The sequence below is a fragment of the Melanotaenia boesemani genome, chromosome 12 (genome assembly GCF_017639745.1).
Source record: "Melanotaenia boesemani isolate fMelBoe1 chromosome 12, fMelBoe1.pri, whole genome shotgun sequence".
In the NCBI taxonomy this organism is placed as follows: Eukaryota; Metazoa; Chordata; class Actinopteri; order Atheriniformes; family Melanotaeniidae; genus Melanotaenia; species Melanotaenia boesemani.
The window spans coordinates 17,374,786-17,396,152 of record NC_055693.1 but is presented as its reverse complement, the minus strand read 5'-3'; the positions used below and the strand labels follow the sequence as shown (position 1 = coordinate 17,396,152).

At 38.2% G+C, this 21,367-nt stretch overlaps 2 protein-coding genes across 4 annotated transcripts; both read left to right on the top strand.

The window, feature by feature from the left end:
- Positions 1 to 1,797: 1,797 nt before the first annotated feature.
- hoxd3a (homeobox D3a) lies at positions 1,798 to 17,828 on the top strand. 3 transcript variants are annotated; one of them, XM_042002605.1, is made up of 4 exons: positions 1,798 to 1,899; positions 13,665 to 13,724; positions 15,243 to 15,801; positions 16,065 to 17,828. In XM_042002605.1, exons 3-4 carry the CDS (start codon positions 15,354 to 15,356, stop codon positions 16,814 to 16,816), a joined length of 1,200 nt encoding a protein of 399 aa, XP_041858539.1. In that variant the 5' UTR covers positions 1,798 to 1,899; positions 13,665 to 13,724; positions 15,243 to 15,353; the 3' UTR covers positions 16,817 to 17,828. The 3 variants fall into 3 exon arrangements, with proteins under 3 accessions (XP_041858539.1, XP_041858538.1, XP_041858537.1); XM_042002604.1 differs by lacking the exon at positions 1,798 to 1,899 and adding an exon at positions 9,510 to 9,799; XM_042002603.1 differs by lacking the exon at positions 1,798 to 1,899 and adding an exon at positions 11,455 to 11,770.
- On the top strand, positions 5,250 to 7,980 carry hoxd4a (homeobox D4a). Its single transcript, XM_042002606.1, has 2 exons — positions 5,250 to 5,692; positions 6,076 to 7,980. Exons 1-2 carry the CDS (start codon positions 5,284 to 5,286, stop codon positions 6,372 to 6,374), a joined length of 708 nt encoding a protein of 235 aa, XP_041858540.1. The 5' UTR covers positions 5,250 to 5,283; the 3' UTR covers positions 6,375 to 7,980.
- Positions 17,829 to 21,367: the final 3,539 nt, after the last annotated feature.

Sequence of the window (21,367 nt, the reverse complement as noted above, 5' to 3'; positions counted from 1 at the left end):
CTGATTTCTTTTCAGAGTCAGTTTCTCTCAGATCAGAGGGCATTTATCAGACTGTTCAACTTTTTACTGTGAGAGGGCGACAGCTTTCCATAGCAAATGTTTTCTTTATAAGACATTACCCAAAATTATGGAACTTGGATCTTTATTTCTTAAAAATAATATATTTGAGTCAGCAGTGCAGTTTCTTGTCATCTCTTGCACATTTCCTTCATGAAACGTTGAAATGACCCGAATAATATAATTTCGTTAAGCAGGTAGTTTAAAGGCCATTTTGTAGTTTTTCATTAACTAGGTCATAAAGTTATCATCAGCTTGATCTTTTCTGACAAGAAGCATCTCCTCTACACATCGGACTTAAGAAACGCGTTTAAAGATTAGTCATATGTGGAACGGTTTTTCAAGTTAAGTATGTTCTCTCAGGAATCAGCTAACCTTTGTTAATCCAGAGCAGACGCTTTTCGGACCAGTTGTATTTGTTGGTCGCACGGTGCGCCATGTGTTGCGGTCTCAGTGGAATAAATGCTGAAGTCAGCTATTTTTATTGGCAAAAGTGCAGTTTCTTGTCATCTCTTTTGCATTATGAAATGAAGAATTGGGTTAATTGATCTGTTATGGGTCGTTTGTGAAGAACAAGAAGGCCTTTAAATAGCCAGGAGAAGGCGCTGTTGCCCAACAGTCAGCTCAGTTCTCGCTCAGCAGCAACAAGAGTGAGTGGCTGAGATAGGAGTCATGTGATCCTGTTAATTTCCTCTGAGTTTTTTTCATGTTAGTGAGTCATATTTACATGTAGAATAAAGTCTGTTATCAGATTAAATTATTCATTATGATGTCTACTACTGTACTAGGTTGTGTGGGGGATGTTTTTGCGTTTGAGTGCTTACAAATCCTCATGTATATAATTTGCCCCAGCAAACATTTTTAAAATGTCCTTTATGATTCTTATTCGAAAATGCTATGTTTTGTTCCAAGTAAGCACTTCTTTTAAAGGTGGTGAACAAGTTGCAGATTCAGCAGAAGTTGCATTTTTATGCTGCATGACAAAACTGTGTTTTTACCCTAATGATGAGTCAAGTCAGACAGCACCAGATCAATATATATGAAGCACAAAGATAATAAGAACAGAAACAACTATTTGCAACAATAAGACCAATGGAGTATCAATCCTTAAGTTGACTCCGGAGAAAAAAAAACTTTTCATCCAGATGTTTGTAGAAAAGTGACAAGTATCTAATTTGACACCCTCCTGTCAAAGGCAGCTACCCAAACCTCGACAGCAGCTCTCAACAGCTTGGTCAGTAAAGAAGAGGAGGAGCAAATAATGCGCTGCATTCTTGGATTGGATGAACAGATGACATCATTCTTACTGTGGCAGGTTTACTATGGAAGAGAAATGTATTTGAGCGTAAATCAGTGTTACACCCTCACTGTTGCACCCTCCCAAAAAAAAAGTGTAGGAGTTAAAACGGGTCAAGTGACTACATTACCACATTATTGGTATATTTGGAAACAGAGAATGGATATTTTGTTTTCAAGATATAACAAATGAACTATTTTTGCTGTGTAAACCTCAATTAAAAAAGACGCTCATTTCCTCATTTCTACGACTTTTCCTCAGTGCACATTAGTATAATCAGCATTATTGAGTAAGTGCAACTTTGAGGATTATTTATGGGGCTGCGCGGTGTTGTGAATGGCTGTGAGGAAGCACGTGACGCCATTAAAGTTTGTTTTATGACCTGGGACTTGACAAGCCAAAATATAATTCTCTTTGTGTATTAGTAAGAGCGTCCAGATGGGGCTGGAAAAGCGCTTCTATTGACAGGGAGCTCCACCAGACTCACTTTTTCTCCAGCATGGATGCATTTGTCGCACGGTGTGCCATTTGTTGCGGTCTCTGTGGTAAGCTGTGTTTTATCATTGTGCTCGTGCTATAGGGGCGTGTGATGTCACATGCGTAGTGCCGGGGCTAAACTGTTTCCTGCCTGTAAAAAGCGGCAGCAGTGCAGTGCTCGACACAAACGCATGTTGCTGTTGGGTTTTTATCTCCTTACTGTGTCTTATTTGGGCTAAATCAACCGGTTGTGGGAATAATTTGCTCTGGAAGTCATAATTAAAATACCTACATTAGCTAGAAATATACTCTTTTCTTGTTGATCCATATCTTTTTTCCTCTCTTTTTTCATTTTTCTTCATTTTGTTCTTCTTAAAATGAACTTCAGGTTTATCCATACAAAAATCTACAATTTAGATTTGCTGTTGCAACAAAAATCTTTTTTTCTTTGCCACATAATTTATCAGACCTTTTCCGTTGTAGGCCTATCCTTTTTTATTTTAAATTCGTCAGTCATTGCTGGAAATCTAAGTTATTAATCATCGTTGTGTTGATAGCAAATTTAATATACATTTTAAAATGCAATTAATGTTTTTTTTTCTCGATTATTTTTTAAGTTAAATATTTTATAACAATGACCGAAAATTGTGTTAAACTGACTAATTTTGTGTCAAATATTATTTTGCAACTTTCTTAGTCACAAAGGTCTTTAAGTCGAATAAAAAGGGTTTTGGATAAGACTAGTTGTCCTTTTGGTGTAACAAAAGCTGCCTTAAACGCTGACTTTATCGTTCTTTTGTTGGGAATCTGGCGGCTTTGACCCGTCTGAAGGACTGACAGGGGAAGGTGAAAGACAGGTCAGGCCGTCTAATAAATACTGAAATGTGAAGTGCAAGGACGATTTCTTTCCCGGATGCATTGCCCATTTTTTATTTGCCACTACGAGGAATATTTCGACGTTTTGCTGAAAATATTTGTGGAAATCTGCATTTCAGCGATGACCTACTTTTTCTTTATTTTTTATTTTAAATTCATGGCGTTAGATTTAAGTTTAGTATTTATTTCTATTCTTGTATAACTTTTAATTTCACAGTGTATTCAAGATGGAAATCTTATTTTTAATTAATAACTTAGCAGAGAACTAAGTTCAGTCTGTATACATTTTATTCAAAAGAAAAGAAAAACGAAAACTTGTCCTGTGTTACAGGTGCGGCCTTTTTTAGGATTTCAGTGCCACATTATTAGATAAATGTATGCATCAATTCAAACATGGTTATAAAATATTCCATTTTTGTCTGACACTGATTTACTCAAATATTTATACGTGTTAAAGGTTTTTTTTTCACAATTACACGATATTTTATCTTTAATCCAGTGATGATTTTAAGGAAGTTTTTGGCTGGACACTGTCATTTCTTCAAATAACAAGCCCAGTTGTCATTGTGCTCAGCTTTAATTCATTTGTAAAAAAAAAAAAAAGTTTCTGCACAGGCCTCGCAGTGGCCGCCATGGTGGTTATATCAAATGGCTGACGGGGATTTGGTAAACTTCTGCTCCCTTTGAGCTGTCAGCATCAGCAAAAAAAATTAAACTTTTTGATAGTTTTGTAAATGATTGGGTTTGACCTCGGTGGCCTCGTGCCTCATCTTTCGACCAGTGATGTTTAGCACCTAAATCCATGCTGCCAGCGTCCTGCACATATCTGCTCACGAGTTTAAAGTTCTGTTGAGTTGTTTGACAAAGATTTAACATTAAAATTGAACTAAATGTGTGCAAAATTAAGAAAAATATTTTATATTCTTTAAATTATTTATATTAAATAAAAGACTCTCTCTCTCTCTCTCTCTCTCTCTCTCTCTCTCTCTCTCTCTCTCTCTCTCTCTCTCTTCCTCCTTCTCTTTCGTTGCTTGAAATTCATGTATTGGCCTCCGTTACTGTTCTCTGCTTGTCATTTGCTGTCTAGGTTGACAGTTGACCTGGTGGTAGCCTGCATGCTAACAGTTAGACTAACAAGTTACTGCGTGACAAGGTTTGTTTCAAATCAGCACCATAAATCAAATTTAAACTTAGCTTTGCATCAAGGAAACAGGATTTAATTCAATAAGAGGTAGACGAATATTGAATCTGGATTAAACAGAAGTCAGATATGATTACAGCCTACACTAAATACCCTTTGTGTTTGACTCGTTTGTTTCTGATGCATGCCTCTATTTTTTAATGCAGTGTAGTTTCTTTGAAGTTTTTGTTTGCCCAGGATATGATCCACTTTGTCAGTTTTGTTTGGCTGAAAATGGGGGAAGAGATTGTTCTGTTGGTAATGGGCAGCTTTGCTACCCGTCGTCTATATATACCCTGTAGAACCGAATTTGTGTGATAAAACCACAGTCACAGATTCGATTCTAGGGGAGTATATGGTCGATGAAAAAACTTCGATTCATTGACTTATTACTATCTTTATCAAGCACGTGGGGTCTAATTTGCCGACAGCTGTTACAGTGACAGCTCTGCTTTATGGTTGCAAATGAATCTGACAACACCACATTACCACATTCCTCATAGTGAGACTTTAGTTGTGTTGAAACTCTGTAAACTTGTGATAGAAAATGTTTCACGTGAAAGCAGCTATCATATTGGTTGTTTGTTTTCTGTTTAGCTCAGTAGGTTGGTATAAAGCTCCAAATAGATGCAGTTGAAAAAAAAAAAAAATCACAGAATACTCCAGCTGTGATTTTGCTCCTGTGGGTCGTTTCTGTCTCTACAATATTGATTCCCAAAAGCGAGACTGCTGCTGCTGCGGGCCAATAGGCTCCTGAGACAGTTTTTTTTTTTTTTTTTTTTTTTTTTTTTCAAAGGGACGAGAGCAGATGAAGTGATGAGATTCGTGTAACTTTTGGATGACCCCTTCTTCACAAAGGCACTGTCCATCAATTGTCCGCAGTCATTATTCGCAGCTTTTATGCCAAAGGGCTTTTTGTATCTTTTGTTGGTTTCTCTGTTGAACACCATGCCTCCAAGTTAGACCACAGAAACTGGTATATCGTTTTATCAGTTCAGATAAAACATTTAAAACCCTTCATTTATTTTTTTTATTTTTATTTTTTTTATTTTTTTTACAGGTTTATTTAGACTTTTCAACATGTTGTAGCTTAACGTTTATGATTATTATTATTATTGTTATTATTATTATTCATCCCCCCCTCCTTTCCCCTCTCCCTCTCTCTTTAATCTTTCACTTTTTTAATTCACCAGGGTCTAATCTTGGTGTGTCTTAATTTAGGTAAAATACATTTAGTTGTATGTTTACTCGTGTTTGGAACAGCATCACCTCTATTGGCCGATCTGGTCACATGGTTCGCTAACTTTATTCAGTTGACACCAAGTAGGAGGGCTCTATGGAGGGAGGAAAAAAAGACAACTCGAGAAAAATTAGTATTTTCTACCTTCAGAAATTAATGGCCATGAGTTCGTATATGGTGAACTCTAAGTATGTGGATCCCAAATTTCCTCCCTGTGAGGAATATTCACAAAATAGCTACATACCTGAACAGGGCTCGGACTTCTACAGTCCATCGCAGGACACAGACTTTCAGCATCCAGGGATCTACCCACGGTCAAACTACACGGAGCAAACCTTCAACTGCAATACTGTGCCGCACTCCACAGTGCAGCCACGGGGTCATGTGCACGAGAGATCCAGCCATTCGACCCATTTTAACGCACAGACTGAGCAAGGGCCCACGGTCCAAGTAGCCGGACCTCGGACTTGTGGACAACAGCAAAACACGAAGAGCCAAAATGGGATACAAGTCAAGCAGCCTGCTGTAGTTTACCCCTGGATGAAGAAAGTTCACGTAACTACTGGTAAGATTTCCCCTTTTTGTTTCCTCGTGGAGCATCTAAGCCTCGTAGTTAAGACGTCATTCACTGTAATATTTATAGGAGCCTTTGAGAGGCCTCGACAATTACACAAGTCATAAATTTTTATAGCTCATGAAATAGGCCGCTAGGTAAGCGCCTGAAAGTTCTCGAAAGCACATATTGACCGGTGACAATGGTTTTAAATCTGCAGCAAATCTACTTAAATTCAGATAAAGAGTCATTAAATATTTCCTGGAGTCGCTTCCGTGTGATTTTCTTAAAGTTGTAGAACCCAGGATACAAAGACGACTTTTCTTAATGTGTATTCCGGCATACTACAGTTGGCCACATTTGCTGACTTTTTGTTGTTGTTTTCTTTCTCCCAGTGAACCCTGACTACACAGGATCAGAGCCCAAACGGTCCAGAACAGCGTATACCCGCCAGCAGGTTTTGGAGCTTGAGAAGGAGTTTCATTTTAACAGGTATCTGACCAGGCGGCGGAGGATTGAGATTGCCCACACTCTTTGTCTGTCCGAAAGGCAGATCAAAATCTGGTTTCAGAACAGGCGGATGAAATGGAAGAAAGATCACAAACTACCAAACACCAAGGGCAGATCTGCACCAGCCTCCAGTCATCTGCAAAACATTCAGAAGGATAACCAGACTGATATCACAGCGTTATAAGGGTGGAGTTGCTTTGCATTAGAAATTACTACATGTACATAAAAAGGACTGAAAAGAAAAAGGATTGCATCTCACTTTTGCATGGACTGATGTCGTTTTTAGACTTTATTTTTTAAATTATTATTTAACAAAAATGACCCCAACAGTGTTGATTCAGGACTGAGTCAGAAAATCAACCACGCATAACTGAGAGGTTTGTACGTTTGTGTTTTTCTTTCCTCACAGAGGCAAAATAATCATGGACACTTTTTTATTCGTTTTCTTCGACATTCATTAAGGCCCTTGGGCGATTTCAGACCACGTCTTTGCATGTGGCTATTTTAAATTTAATATTTTTTTATTAAAAATTGATAGGCCACTTGTTCAAATTCCACAGATGTTTTCAGAATTATTCTTCTGTTTAACGCACAAAAAGGTAGCCTACTTGAAGGAAGCATTATTTCCAGCACGCTACACAGTCCTCGCGCTTCTTTCGTAATTAGCTAAAGATCACGCTGAATGCTTCAGCTTCATGTTGTTTTTTTTTCTTTTTGTTTGTTTGTTTTTTCCCTGTGGGTTGTATGTTTTAACTTATTTTGTAAAAAAGAAAAAAAAAAAGAAAAAAAAAGCTTTGCAAATTTTTGTTATTCTAAATATTATTCCCACACATAAGACATTCCTGCGCGCATACTATTCCGAGTGCCCTTATAAATCTCTCCTGACATCTTTGTAAACAGTGTACATTTTCAGAGGCTCTCTCGTGCTATTTGAAACTCACATATGAACGATCATTTGTTTCTGCATGGCATCAAATTGATTCTGGATGTTTCTAATTGGGCATCACTAACTCCACAATGTTTAGGAATAATTATTGTTTTTATGTTTGTATTTTTCTTGGTGCGATTTTATATTATTTATTTCTTCCAAAAACGTGTACATTTTCGTATAGCACACAATTTAATTGAAAAAGTATTCGTTAAACCTTTATTATTCCTGTAATATGTTTGAATTTTTGTACATTATTAGCATGGCTTTATTCAAAGTTTTAGTCTTAGTTAATTTTTTCGTTTGCGCCAAGCTGAAGGACAGAGAGGGCGGCTTTCAGGTCACGTTTCAAGACAGATATTCCTTGTTTTATACCGTCATTGTCTTTGGACAAAAAGCCCAGAAGCTCTCCCGGTATGAGGAGGTCTCTTCTCTGAAGTCTTCTTGATGAGAGAGCTTTTAAAGGTATTTCAACCGAAGGTCGACAAAAGCAGCAGTGGCAGGTTCATCCAGGGGACACATTTCAGCCGCGAGGACTGACCCCAACACCCCTGACCCGCCGGACAAGCTGCATTTTCTCTCCCAGGCGCTATTCGCTTTGGTTTGGAGGGCTGTTCCATTCTTTTTTTTTTTCTTTTCTTTTTTTCCAACAGAAAAGAAGCTAAAACTTATTCAGAGTAAAGGCCAGTGAATTCCACAGTTTTACATGTGTTTGAATTGTATTTATATCAGGGAAAGCCCCCAACGAGGTTCTGATTTGTGCATTTGTCTCCTCATGTCAATATGCAATCTTTGTTGTTATTTTTGTACATGCTTTTTTTTTTATCTTGTAAGGTGCATTGAGATGTGAGAAGTATATTGGGAAAAATAAAGATTTCTACTGATTATGCATTTAAATGTTTCCTAAATCTGTTGTCTTGGAAGTTTATTTTCTTCCTTCAAGAAAGTGGTTAATTTAGAAAATTATTATTATTGTTGTTATTCTATTTATTTCTTTTGTGATGGAAATTTGTTTTCCCAAACCGTGGAGGTAAATATTTTTTTTCTCCTCTGGTATATTTTTTAATTCATTTTCATTTTAGTGTAATATTATTTTAATTCATTAAATTAGTGTCGCTTAGTTTACGTTTTTTTTTTTTTTGTTTGTTTGTTTTTTTTTTTACTTTGCTGGTTAAAAGTGTGGTGTGGTTACAAACATGCAGAGCCATCTGGACATGAAGTGTCCACAAATGGACCAAATGTGCACTGCGTGAGCTAATACAGCCCTGCTGTCCTGGAAATTTCAAATTCTGACATTTAAAAACACCATTGGTTCTTTGGTGTGGAATGGGTGAGGGTTATCATTAAAAGATGAATGGAAATGGATGAGTTTGTACCAATTTTACAGCTCTTATCAATTGAATCGCAAATGCGCAAAATGCTCTGGATGTCTTAGACATTTTCAGGGCGTTTTTCTTTTTTATCACCACAAAGAAACAAGTTTACTGATTTCATCAAACTCAAAGTGATTGTTAAAAATAAATCACAGATGTTGATTCCTTCTGCAAAAACAAATTACGCCACAGGTTTTTGGCATATGAGCAGACACCTATGTGATACACTCCTCTATTTTACCTTGGGGTAGCTGGACTGGAGTACTCACAATCCTCATACTCAGTTGATATTGAAGACTTCATCTCCAAAAAAGTCATAGCTTCTCGAGATATGACTGTTTTTGAAGATGACCCACTGCAATACTGACCTTCGCACCCTCCCCCCCTTCCCTCACCCCAACAAACACACACACTACAGAATCAACTCTGATATAAACAAAGCAACCATAAACCGACATGTGAGGCTATTTCCATTCTTACTGCTTTCATACCATCTAATCCCAGCCCCAACTGATAAGCACGCCGGTGACTGTAGTACACAACAAAGGCAGCAGTTTGCGAATGAAATATAAGCATGTGTCATATAGTTTCAGAGGAAATCAGGGACAAAGTGATCTTACCAATTCACCATACTACCAAAAACGATGTTGGGGGTGGGGGGGGGGGGGGGGGGGGGGGACTAACCTACCTCATACACACTAATAATTTTTCGCTTGACCAGTTGTTGCTATTGTATTTCCTTCTCTTTTTATATATATTTGAGAGCCTCTGCATTAACTTGTTTACTGTAAGCTGCTGCTATTCCAATGTGAATTGAAATAAAGCACACTTTATAACACTTCTCTGTTATCAGGTCAGAGCAGCCAACTACAACGTGCAGCGTGCAGCCACACTGACCTACATGTCTGAACAGCAATAAATGGGAGCCAAAGGCAGTGCCATTTTCAATGACACTGCACCCAGTGCAGGAATACAACGTCGTTGCTCTCCATCCGGCCATATTTGATTTCCAGCTGTTTTCGCAGAAGCCTCTCCGAGCCAGACAACCCCCCTAAGATATATTAAAGTGCGCTGTCTGCATTCAGAGATATAATCCAGAGACTATACCACTCCGCTCTCTATTCTCGACCACGTGATTGTCTAAATAATTAATGCAGCACGTCCCCCTAGAAACACGGCGTCGTCATTAATCGCAAGGACTCTATCAGACTTGAAAACTGAAGAGATCCCCCAAGAAAATAATATCCGATACGCGGTGCAACTGTAGCCCCGCACTGTAGCAGTACGTCTGAACCGATGGATGGTTGGGTAGGTAAATATTTCAGCATTTTTCATGTTGCCCGAGTTGGTAAATGACGATATCAAATGTCGTGATATTTGATAAATTGCTCCCTTTGATGTGAGCGCTCTGAGCGCAATTGTATAGGCTGAGACCAGTCGCTGTACGCATGTCTTTTTTTTATTTGATATATTTGTAATAGCAGAAATTTGGTGCATGCCATTTACGCATGTATATTTGAATAGACTGAAGGAGTAATGGTAAAAAAAATTAGAATAAAATAATGGCAATGACTTGTATTTGTGGATGTTCACAGATCTGCTCTTTAAAATACGCACAGCTTAGTTTGGCCCCACCGTATGACTCATTTATCCCTTCTTCAAAGTCTATTTCCAATTTTTCTTTAAATTTGGATGTAAATGAAAAAAAAACATAAATAAAGATTTATTTTCCAAATACACATTTAAAATCACAAATAAATGTCCTATTTGTTAGTAGAAATGAGCTAATATGAAGTTATGTTATAATGGGACGTAAGATTAATAGTAGAGACATTTCTGTTGTATGTGCTTGTTTGAGGGGGATGATTTGATTTTGATTTCTTAGAAGTGGTGGAAGTTTGGGCATGCTGACACTTCTACCTCCTTGTAAATCATTCTCAGTAATTCCTGAAAGGGTGTGAGGCTGTTGGGGGGCCGGGCGAACACTGTAAATCTTTCACTTTTATTACCCTCTGAACATATGCTGCGACGCTACCAGTCCTGCATCCCGTTCTTGTTCTCGGCAAAGATAAGCCACCACTGAATCAGCCGACAGTTTCTTCCTGCGGTTCCACATTTTCCTCTTTAAATCCAGTCTGGTCTCTGAAAGAATTTCTTTATATACCGGGTATAAAATGTTGGCATTATTTGGTGAATCATGCAGATTAATGTCGAAAACAATGCAGGGGAAGCCATGGCTCTGTGACTCTTTGTGTTACAGCAGGGTGTGAAGACAGACACAACAAACCCAAGATGATAACGTGCTTTATTTGAATACAATCCATGGCCAGCTGTAAGAAAAGCTCACGTGTCATTTATTTCATAAATCATTTTCCAAATACCACATCAGCGCTTTTTTTTATTTTATTTTATTTTATTTTATTTTTATTTTATTTTATTTATTTATTTGGGGGGGCTATTGTAGGACAGCATCTGAAACGCTATTTAAAAAAAACAATTATTGTGTCTGGTGCGTAAAAGACCTATCTAGCTCGTTTTAACCTTTAATCCTTTGTGAAATAAGTAGAGAATCATCAAACTGCTTTATAATTTAATACTTTCTCAAATGTAAAATGAACAAATAATTTTACGCACAGACATTGCACAAAGATCCTGCATCAACAATACACTGATAGAGGCAAATAATCTCTGTGTGTGTATTATTAATACATTCCCAAAATAGCATGTCTGCTTGCATTTAAATAGAGAAGTGCAGGTGAGTTGCAGTCCTCGATATTCACGAGAAGACAGAAAGAAGTAGGCAGAGGAACATTTTCACAATCACACAGCTCAGACGAGGAAATAAACGCCACCCTTTATCAAAATGGACTGGTGAGGTAAGGGCTTGCTTGAAGAAGAGAGCAATCACGTGAACAAATATGCTTGTATCTAAAGGCAGCGCCTTTATTTGTCATCATAAAGCATCCGAAACACCAAAAATTCTCAATGTTAGCTGCAAATCTGCACAGGCCTATCCTGTATATTTCAGTGGATGATTGATGGCCAGTGATTTTTTTCTGGAATAAGGATACCTTGTTCGCTTTTTATTGGTAGTTGAATGCGAGTCCTTCCATTCTTTCGGGAATACTGTCTCATGGTATATGGAAATGTCTGAAAAACAGCAAGATCAGGTTTAGGACAACACTGTCTACAGACAAAGGGTGAAGGATTTATTCTCGAGACTGCGTGGAAAGGAAGTCAGACTGAGAGGAAACTGGTTTATGATGAATTGATTCACAGGTAAGCTATTGCATGGCAGAAAGCAACCTTTAACCACGGGTTAATATAATGCAAGGAAATATATTATGATTCATTCTATCCAAGGAGGTGATGCTCGTTAATGTCGCTCTCGCTGGCATTTGCGCGGATATGGAGCACCACAACCACCTCTTCAAAAACAGATTCATATATTACTATTTTTTTTTTTCCTTTCAAATATTATCGACAGATTGAGCTCGTGTTGCTCAACACTTTTCAGCTGATTTCACGTTTATGAAAACCACCTCATAGGGAAGAAGAAGTAGGAGAGAAACTTTTCTTTTTGACTCTTGGATCGTAAATCACATTAATTTGTTGTCTTATCGTCACACTGGCGTTTGCTGTGATTTATGTGGTTTCAGCTATATGGCTTTGTTAACCTGCAACGTTATATTATACATTAATTCATAGAGAATAGTTTAAAGAATTACCGGAGTAAACAACGAACAAAAAAATAACAATAAGAAGAAAATATATATATATTTTATATGTGGATACTTTTTTGATTCACTGTTTTTATAACGACATATTTGAATGTCTTTGATTTTTCTTGTCATTTTCATCCTCTCTCTCTCTCTCGCTCTCTCTCTTTCTTTCTCTGGGTTTGGTCTACACTGGAGCTGCAAGGGCAATAAACATGTTTAAGATCATTACTTCTTATTTTCTATTTTTACTTAATTGCTTTACTTTAGATTAAACTTTGAATCATGAGTTAAAAAAAAAAAAAACTCCACAGGCCTGCTCCTGCTGTGTTTAGTCTTAAACCAACAAACTAAACTATAGATAAAATTAGCCCAAAGTCATTTTCTGCAGAAAAAAAATGCATTTTGTAAATTGTCACACCGGGTTTTCTGAAAAAAAAAAAAAAAAAAAAAAAAAACTTGAATTTTCTCACAACAGAAAGAAAGGCTCTGTTATGTGGGGTACAAAGGCTACTTTTATTCTAGCTGCTTTGGATATTAAAAATGTGTATTTTCTTTTTTTGATGAAGGCTATTTAAGGTGAAATATTGATGGATTTAACTGGACTAACTCTGCTGAAGAAACGACTGCCTGAGATAATAACACTCCACTTTGAGTCCGACCCATTGTGAGAACCAAACTTACCGTAACAACGCGTAGGCGAAAAACACAGTCATGTGAAAAGAGAAGCATGTCTGCTACTAGCAGCTCAGTGTGCTCACAACAATTCGACGTGCAGATTATCGACCAGCTCTTTTAAATAATCCACAAAAAAAGAAAGAAAATTTGAGTAATATTTTATCCTCAAATTTAGAGAGAATGTTAGCAAGCGCGAAAACAGATTAGATTAAACTTTCTGTGGATTCATTTCTGCTTTTCTTGCCGTCGGTCGAACGTCTCGTCCTGTTTCTGACGCCGTGGAGAAGCTGTTTTGAATTTAGTTCAGACTTTTGCTCTACTTGAAGTCAAACTGCTCGTTGTTCATTAAACTTTGGCTTAATGCTGAATGACCCAAAGGTCACCTAAAAAGCTTATGACTGCTAGATATTTCCCTAGCTCTTTGTAGAAAAGTGCACATGCAGGACTTTTTAGTCCCAACCAACTGAAAGCAACATCTTCAAAAAAAAAAAAAGAAAAAAAAAAGAAAAAAACAGACCCAAAGCGGTGACATCACTCTGTGTACCAATTATTACTATTATTATTGTGTTTTATACTTAAAACAAACTGTGGGATATGTGAGAAAATCTTTCATTTGTTCATTATAGAAATAACAATATTTTTGAGTGGTGTAGATGTGATTCATGTTTACTTTTTTAATGCTATGTGCTTCAAATTTAATATGGGCGGCGATTCAACGGTGAGAAATGAAAACTATTTAAAAAAAGACATTACATTCAACCTTATCTGTGTTATAGGTGGAGATGAAAGCAGTGATGAATGCGTGAGGGATATAAAAGAGATCTGCGCAGATTTCGGTGAGTAACACTTCTTTAATAAAGAGAATGCAAAACACAGGCAACTCCTAACGAGGCGAAACGCAGATTTGTTATATTAGTCTGCATATTTACGTTTTTTTCTGTTTTACATGAGGCTTAAATCACACAGAGAGACATGCAAAATGGCCTTAACCTAGCCTGTGCGCGTAAATATTTAAGGAGGCCAGCGTCCAGTTTCAGCACTACGTCCCTTCTTTTCCTTTGCAACAGTGTCGACCGAATTAAATCCAATGAGTAAGAGCACTCATATTCCACGTGCAAGAAGAAAAATAGATATAGCATATCTACAGTCTTCGCTTCTCAGGCATCTTTATAACACGTGCAAATTAGGCTCTAAAATCTTAGATGTGCAAGATTTTCACAACACTGTCCAAAAGTTGCGCTACCGTCAAAAATCGCTTTTTAATCTTAATGAGAAAAAAGGGGAGAAATAGCTCCGTTGCATCACCTCTGTGTTAGGCTGCAGACTCGCACAAAGTCAGAATGGAGGCATCATTTATAAAGCAAGCCTCTGCAAGGGAGAAGTCGTTGAGTATGAAATTCTTTCCCTTGCCATCCTCCTACGCTTAGTTTTACACTTCTGAGGGCTGTGAGTCTTGAGGAGTGTTTTGCTTTTCATTCCTCTCTGGCCGTTTACAACCATAACATTTGCGGTCATAAATTTCGCCGCGGACCACACTGACAGGTGCAATTGTTATGCACGGCGCATACTGCACCTCCTAAAGCCACCAACATACAGTACATGGCCCTTTGATATTTTAGTTTCAGCTTACTTTAAATGTCTCGATGCATTTCTCTTTCGTTTTTATAACACTCATAAAAAACTGTTCATCTGAGTCTTGGCTTTTTTTTCTGTCTATATTTGAATCTGTTTGCAGGGAATATCATTTTTTTTGCAAACATGTAACAGTATAAAACCGACCAAAACAATCAAATAATATAGGATGAGACGAGTTAATTAAATATTTAGGTACTACCCGCACATCAAAACTTCGACCTATTGTGCATGCACACCAACTTGTGTGCGCGCAAGGACAGTCACCTATTGCATTGTTTTGATTTGAAGAAAAAAAAAAATCTAATTAGGATAAAATATAAAACAGCTGATCTGTCTGCGTGCACAAGAACAATGAATGCACGCCGGGCTTTGTGAGGCCTTGTGATTAGTGAAAAGGGTATTGTGTGTATGTGTGTGACAAATGCTGATTCAGCTTATTTGTGAGGGACTCCCAAAGCCTCCCAGAGGGTCCTTTTAGTGCAAGTTAAACTTTAACTGCTTTGTGCCAGAAATGAATCAAATAAAGGTTCGACTCTGAGGTTGGGAGATGAAGCATTGTTAGTGCTGAGATTGCTGCTGATTTCTAAATTAATACCCGCAGTAGCCAATAGCAACCCAGTCTTGGACAAGCAGAGATTTTCTCGTGTTTTAATCTCAAATGTTTATCATTAATATGAATGACGTTGCAGTTACAATGGGTGATATGTTTCTTTTTATAGCTCACAGACTGGAGCAACGGTGGGAAACAGGGGAAACACCAGTCACCTAAGTAAACAACATCCATGCCATTGGATAGAGTCGCTCTGGCTTATTGGCTTTAAATCTACAAAATGCAGAAAACAACCTACTACGACAACTCTGGACTTTTTGGCGGCTACACCTACCCCAAACCAGACTCTTACAACTATGGCCCCGCACATCAGCCCTACCCAACTCCTAACATTGATAATGATTACCAGGGATCAGTGTGTCCCATTCAGACCTCTGCGGTCCGACCCCCAGCCCTCAAAGACAGTGACCTGAACGGAGACTGCATGCGGCAAAGCAGCAGTCAAAGTAACAGCAGCAGCAGCCAAGCTAATAGTATTTCGGAGCAGCAGGCACCTCCACTGTCTGCATCATCCCCGAGTTCCAACAGCTCTGTATCCCAGAAGAAGAAGTCCCCACCCAGCAGTGCTTCCGGTGCTACAACACCTGCCCTCACAAAGCAGATATTCCCCTGGATGAAGGAGACCCGGCAGAACTCAAAGCAAAAAAGCAACAACTGTGCTGCTGCAGGTAGTGATCATGACGGTTAAGTGTGTGTGTTTTGGTGGGGCGGGGGTGTGGGTTGGGATGTGTATGTGTGTGTGTGTGTGTGTGTGTGTGTGTGTGTGTGTGTGTGTGTGTGTGTGTGTGTGTGTGTGTGTGTGTGTGTGTGGTGGTGGTGGTGGTGGTGGTGGGGTGACTGGATATTTGGTTACTTGCAGTTTTTTTTTTTTTTTTAGGTTGTATGCATTTAGCTTTTAGGACGTTGCCATAATGCTGTGGTTCTTTTACAGGTGGGGAGGTAAATGATGAGAAGAGCCCACCAGGACCGGCCTCCAAACGGGTCAGAACTGCATACACCAGTGCACAACTTGTGGAGCTGGAGAAGGAGTTTCACTTCAACCGATATCTTTGTCGTCCTCGGAGAGTGGAAATGGCAAATCTGCTGAATCTCACAGAGCGCCAAATAAAGATATGGTTTCAAAATAGGAGGATGAAATACAAAAAGGACCAGAAGTCTAAAGGACTCGCGCACTCTCCCCTGGGACACTCCCCGGATAGAAGCCCGCCGCTGAGTGGCCCGAATCACGTTGGATATTCTGGCCAACTCCAGAACGTGAATAGCCTCAGCTATGACGCGCCCTCGCCACCGTCATTTGCCAAACCCCAACAAAACATGTACGGCTTGGCCGCTTACACGGCGCCGTTGGGTGGTTGCATCCCGCAACAGAAGAGGTACCCAGGATCCGAGTACGAACACCACGGCATGCAGAGCAACGGAGGCTTTGCCAACGCCAATTTGCAAGGCAGCCCCGTTTATGTGGGTGGGAATTTTGTTGATTCCATGCCAGCTTCGGGCCCCATGTTCAACCTCGGCCATCTTCCCCACCCCTCATCCACCAGTGTGGACTACAGCTGTGCCGCTCAAATCCCAGGAAACCACCATCATGGACCCTGCGATCCCCACCCCACGTACACAGATCTCACTTCTCACCAAGCGTCTCAGGGAAGGATTCAGGAAGCGCCTAAACTGACACATTTGTAATAGACTATGTGGTTTCTTGTGTGTGTATGATTGTGTGTGTGTGTGTGTGTGTGTGTGTGTGTGTGTGTGTGCACGTGAGTGTGTGTGCCAAAATTCTGTTGCGCTCTTTTTTTTAATTACCTCACTAGTCTAATAACTACACTCCAAGCGAGTCGTGTGTATTATTACAGTATTATTGATATTACTATTAATGCTATCGTGTAATTATTTTTTAAATAATGCAGCTTTGTCAATTTCTCATGAATATTTGGAGATGCCAGAGGCACACTAGCCTGATTGTCAATAGTTATGTTTTTCTTTGTTTTGTTTGTTTGTTGTTGTTTTGTTTGTTTGTTTTTACTTTCAAGTGCAATGCGCAGTGTTTGACTCATTATTTCATACCGTTACTTGAAGGGATGTCTTGTAGATCACAAAAGTAGATCATCTTTAGAGAAAGAGCTTTTTAGGGGAATTTTTGTCTGTTTGATAAGGTCTCGTTTTCCTCATCTTATTTATTTTTCGTTTAATCGTTTTTTGCATAATCTTTCGCACTAGCATATAGCCTATTTATTATTTAATTGCTTTTGTATTGCACATTATTTATCGTTTATATGCGAGTATTTATAAGTGTGGAGTTTTGTAAGACTGAACAGAGCAGTGCACTTGGAAGTGTTGGGCAAAACAGGGTTTGGAAAATGCTACGACTCGCAGTGTATCTTTGAAAAAAAAAAATAAAGAAGAGATCGCTTTTCTAGTTGTAAATCTGGTATAAATGGGGCATTTTATAGTGTATAAACATCACTATATGCCCATGGTTAATCTTGTGTCAAACCTTAAGCGAAACGTAGACTATCGAAGTATCAAATATTATACACACCAGCATGTCATTTTGTGTAGTCATTGCTATTTTTGATTTGTCTTCCATTTTTATTGCATTCAGTTGGATCTCCATAAATTTATGAAACCCTAATGATATTGAAATGTTATATTTTATTGTGTTTAACATTTTGTAAATAAAGTGCTTAAACTGGTATTATTTGTTGTACTTTGTCGATTTTGTTGAGGGGGACAGATGCATCCTGCAGCTTCTCATTATTTTGACTTTCTACTTTAGCTGCTGGTCCTGCCACTGAAATTGTTGGGGTAGCAATACAGAAGAGGCTTATTGACTCACGGAACTACTGTACAGTCCAAACAGGCAGAGCCGATCAATAATTAGACACCAGGATATCTAAAACTCATCAGAGTGCTCTATGCTTCCAATGCAAAGTGCATATTAGCGGAATAAAGGCTCTGAGGATTATTGATGTTTTATTAGTATGAAGTAAGTGAATCTATGGACTTACAGCATCCTTCATGTGTCACTAATAATTTTAAACGCTCACCCACATGATTACCCTTTGTGTAAAGAAAATAGCAAAATTTTCCTGCAAAGACCAAAACATAACCACTGACAGTCTAATAGATCTGCGAAGATGCTTGTCAAATTCTAATACAGGTAGAGCAGACTGATGCTAATGAAAACCAAAAGAAGAAAATGCCGGGTACTTCTTTGACATTGGAAAAAAATACAACGAAGTGTGTGTTGGTGAGAGAGGGGGGAGAAATAGCAGTTCATCCTTTATTGCTCCTGGAGAGCCATTTCAAAGCTCATTAATCAAAAACTCTTCGCTTTCAGGCTCCTCGCTGATCCCTCCTCCTCATGAACAAAGCATTTGCATTCCAAATCCAAGAAACACATTTCTATCCGAGCACAGGCCAATCTTTAATGGCGGGGGAAGAGTTGGAGGGGGAAAAAAAACCTTCTATGTTCACATTTTCGAAGATGATAAATCCTCGGGTTTAAGAGCGCATGAAGGCAAATGAAACTCTTGTCACAGAAATTATCAGTGGCTTTAAATCTGCGCAGGTTCACAGTCACAGTCATCCCCAAAAACTTTCATTCACATCAGCTGCGGAACCGAACACGCAGTAATAATCCTAACCCTGCTAACAAAAGCTTTTAAGGTTATCTAATCTTATTTCGAAAAAAAAACCGTCTTGGATTTTATGAGTTATTACAATAGGCTACAAATCATCTCAGTAGTGGATGGCGGCCATTTTAACCCTGTTGTGCTCTTTTTCATATCCATTGCCTCCGCTTTCAGCACTGAACAAGTCATTTACTGAGCAGTTGAAATAGATCTCATAAATAAGGTTTGCAGAAATTAAAGAAAAGTGTTTTTTCTGAACAAGCCAAAGCTAAGTAATGCCGTGTTTATAATAGATTCAGTAGAAACATGTTCAATTGTCTATATTAAAATATGATTTAAAAAGAGTGGACTGTTTCAGAGATGCTGACTATTGCTGGACAAATTAACAATCCAACAAGGAAATAATATCAGTTAAAAGCTCCAAATGGAGCAAAATGGTCAGATTTTATCTTTATCATTACGTCTCTGACTTTGCATAACATGAGAATGTAGCAGAGATCACGTTCAACAATCTGGATTACATGACAAAAGTTTAACCCTAATTGGAAATTGGAACAGCATCGTTCCTTCACTTGTAGCTGCTTTGAAAAAGAAAAAGAAAAAAAAACCTTTAAACTAATGCTAGCGTATAGAAACATAGTGCCACACAAAGTGAGCTGTTGTCATGCAATGGTTAACAGTCAAGCATATTTAAATCTATACTTAAATCAGTAAACATTGTATATTTTATGTATATGCAAGAAAAAGTGTGGAAAAAATAAAATAAAAAAGTGAAGAAATTCTTTTAAATCAACAAGGAGAAGCTTCCCTGGTGCAGGCAGTGCAGCTCATATTGTGTCTTTGATTGGATACAAGCCCATAAGACCACGCCTTCATGGAGGGTCATATTTACATATGGGGAAGTAGTCCTTCAGTACAACAACTATTAATGAGAACAAGAGGCGGTAGGTCTTTAAATCTACTTCCATTCAGGACAATCTATCTGGAAACGTCTAACCGATTTATTTTTATTATTGTTATTATTTTAAAATGGGCTATGTGTTGTGTTATTGTCAGCAATGGTGGACACAGGGTTTTTAAACAAAGACCACCCGGAGGGCGCTCATTGAAAGTGTTTCAGTTAGGCTAAGAGAGGTAGCGTTAAGTGTCTTTTTAACAGTAGAATGATGGAAGAAATCCATCCCTCCACTTCAAGACTTCACAAGACAATCATTTAATCAGCTCCTACGGAAAGTTGGTTTGCACGTCGGCGCTGGAAGACGTATCGCGATGACTCCTGCGTACAAATGAACATTCATCTCCATCTAATTTTTTTCCTCTTTTCTCTCTTTTTTTTTAAAGACTATAGTCGCTGGTTAGAAAATCAAGAGGAACCAAACGTCTCAGAAATATAGACATCTGTTTTTTTCTTCTTTTCTTTTACCTTTAATCGCCTTCTGTTTTGGTTTAATGCTGTGCTTCTTTTGTTTTCATCGACTCTGAATGTGGAAGCATCAGACAGAGTGAGTTTCACAACAACGGAAGTAACCTGGAAACGGACTTTCAGCTTTAAAACATCTCCCCTCCAAAACATAGACAAAAATGATCCAATTTACTTTTAAGCTGCAGAGCAGTTAAAGTACACGAAATAAACAATGTTTTATTAATCTGAAATGGCTTATATATAAAACGTAATTACTTATTTTGATATCCTTGTGTTAAGTGATGTTTGCTCCACCAAAAATGTTTAAAATGTGCCTGTTAATCTGTTGTTGAGAAAGAGTAAAATCATTTAGCATTTCTTCCTTTATATGTTCAGACTTTTGTGTTTCTTTTTAATAATCTTTACAAAAGATGATTATGTTGATCATTGTGTTATCGATGTTTAAATGTATTACTTTGGAAAGCATTGAGTCAACTCATGTTGAATCAAAACGCTGGTGACCTCAAATTGTTTAATGCAACACAAGTGGAATTTATTGAGATGCTGACAATAGCAATGCCTCATTAAAACAAATTTCCCAAACCAATGTGATTTTATTTGGTGCTCACTTATGCTTTGTTCCATTTATCTATGACATTTTTCAGAAAATCCAGTAAAAGAAATAGTATTGTCCTATAAGGTAGCCCACTTTTTCAATCACCCTGCAGTTTCATCATGTACATTTTCTTCATGTAAAGATGTTTGTGCTGACTTCTGTGGTATGAGACAGCAGAAGAAAGTGATCTGTATCATGTACCCTGACCATCTGTAAACACTGACAGAGGATGGGAATGTCATAGGACACCACTGTCACAAGTCCTTTGTTACACAGTCTCTGCTGTCATTAAGCATTCACCACACTGTGTGTGGGTGAATGGGCAGAAAAGGCAGACACTTTGTCAATGGGGAGGGCATCTGTATTGTTTGCCAATTCATATAGCGTCTAGCTGCTCCCTGTTATTATACAATGGCTGTATCACATCATTTGTCTCTTCATTTGGAGACAGAGGGCTAGATCTGCCCTTTAATAGGTATATTATTAAGTGAATGGACAGATTAAGAAACAAGGTCCTCGTTTGTCCTCCTGAGGAATAAGATCCAGACCAAAATGGAGACAAAACACATCAATATAATCTG

Excerpts from the sequence above, each read along its gene's own strand:
- hoxd4a (XM_042002606.1), top strand. The coding sequence starts at position 5,284 with ATGGCCATGAGTTCGTATATGGTGAACTCTAAGTATGTGGATCCCAAA. Across the intron at positions 5,693-6,075 it reads GAAAGTTCACGTAACTACTG|TGAACCCTGACTACACAGGA; the intron begins GTAAGATTTCCC and ends TCTTTCTCCCAG.
- hoxd3a (XM_042002605.1), top strand. The coding sequence starts at position 15,354 with ATGCAGAAAACAACCTACTACGACAACTCTGGACTTTTTGGCGGCTAC. Across the intron at positions 15,802-16,064 it reads CAACAACTGTGCTGCTGCAG|GTGGGGAGGTAAATGATGAG; the intron begins GTAGTGATCATG and ends GTTCTTTTACAG.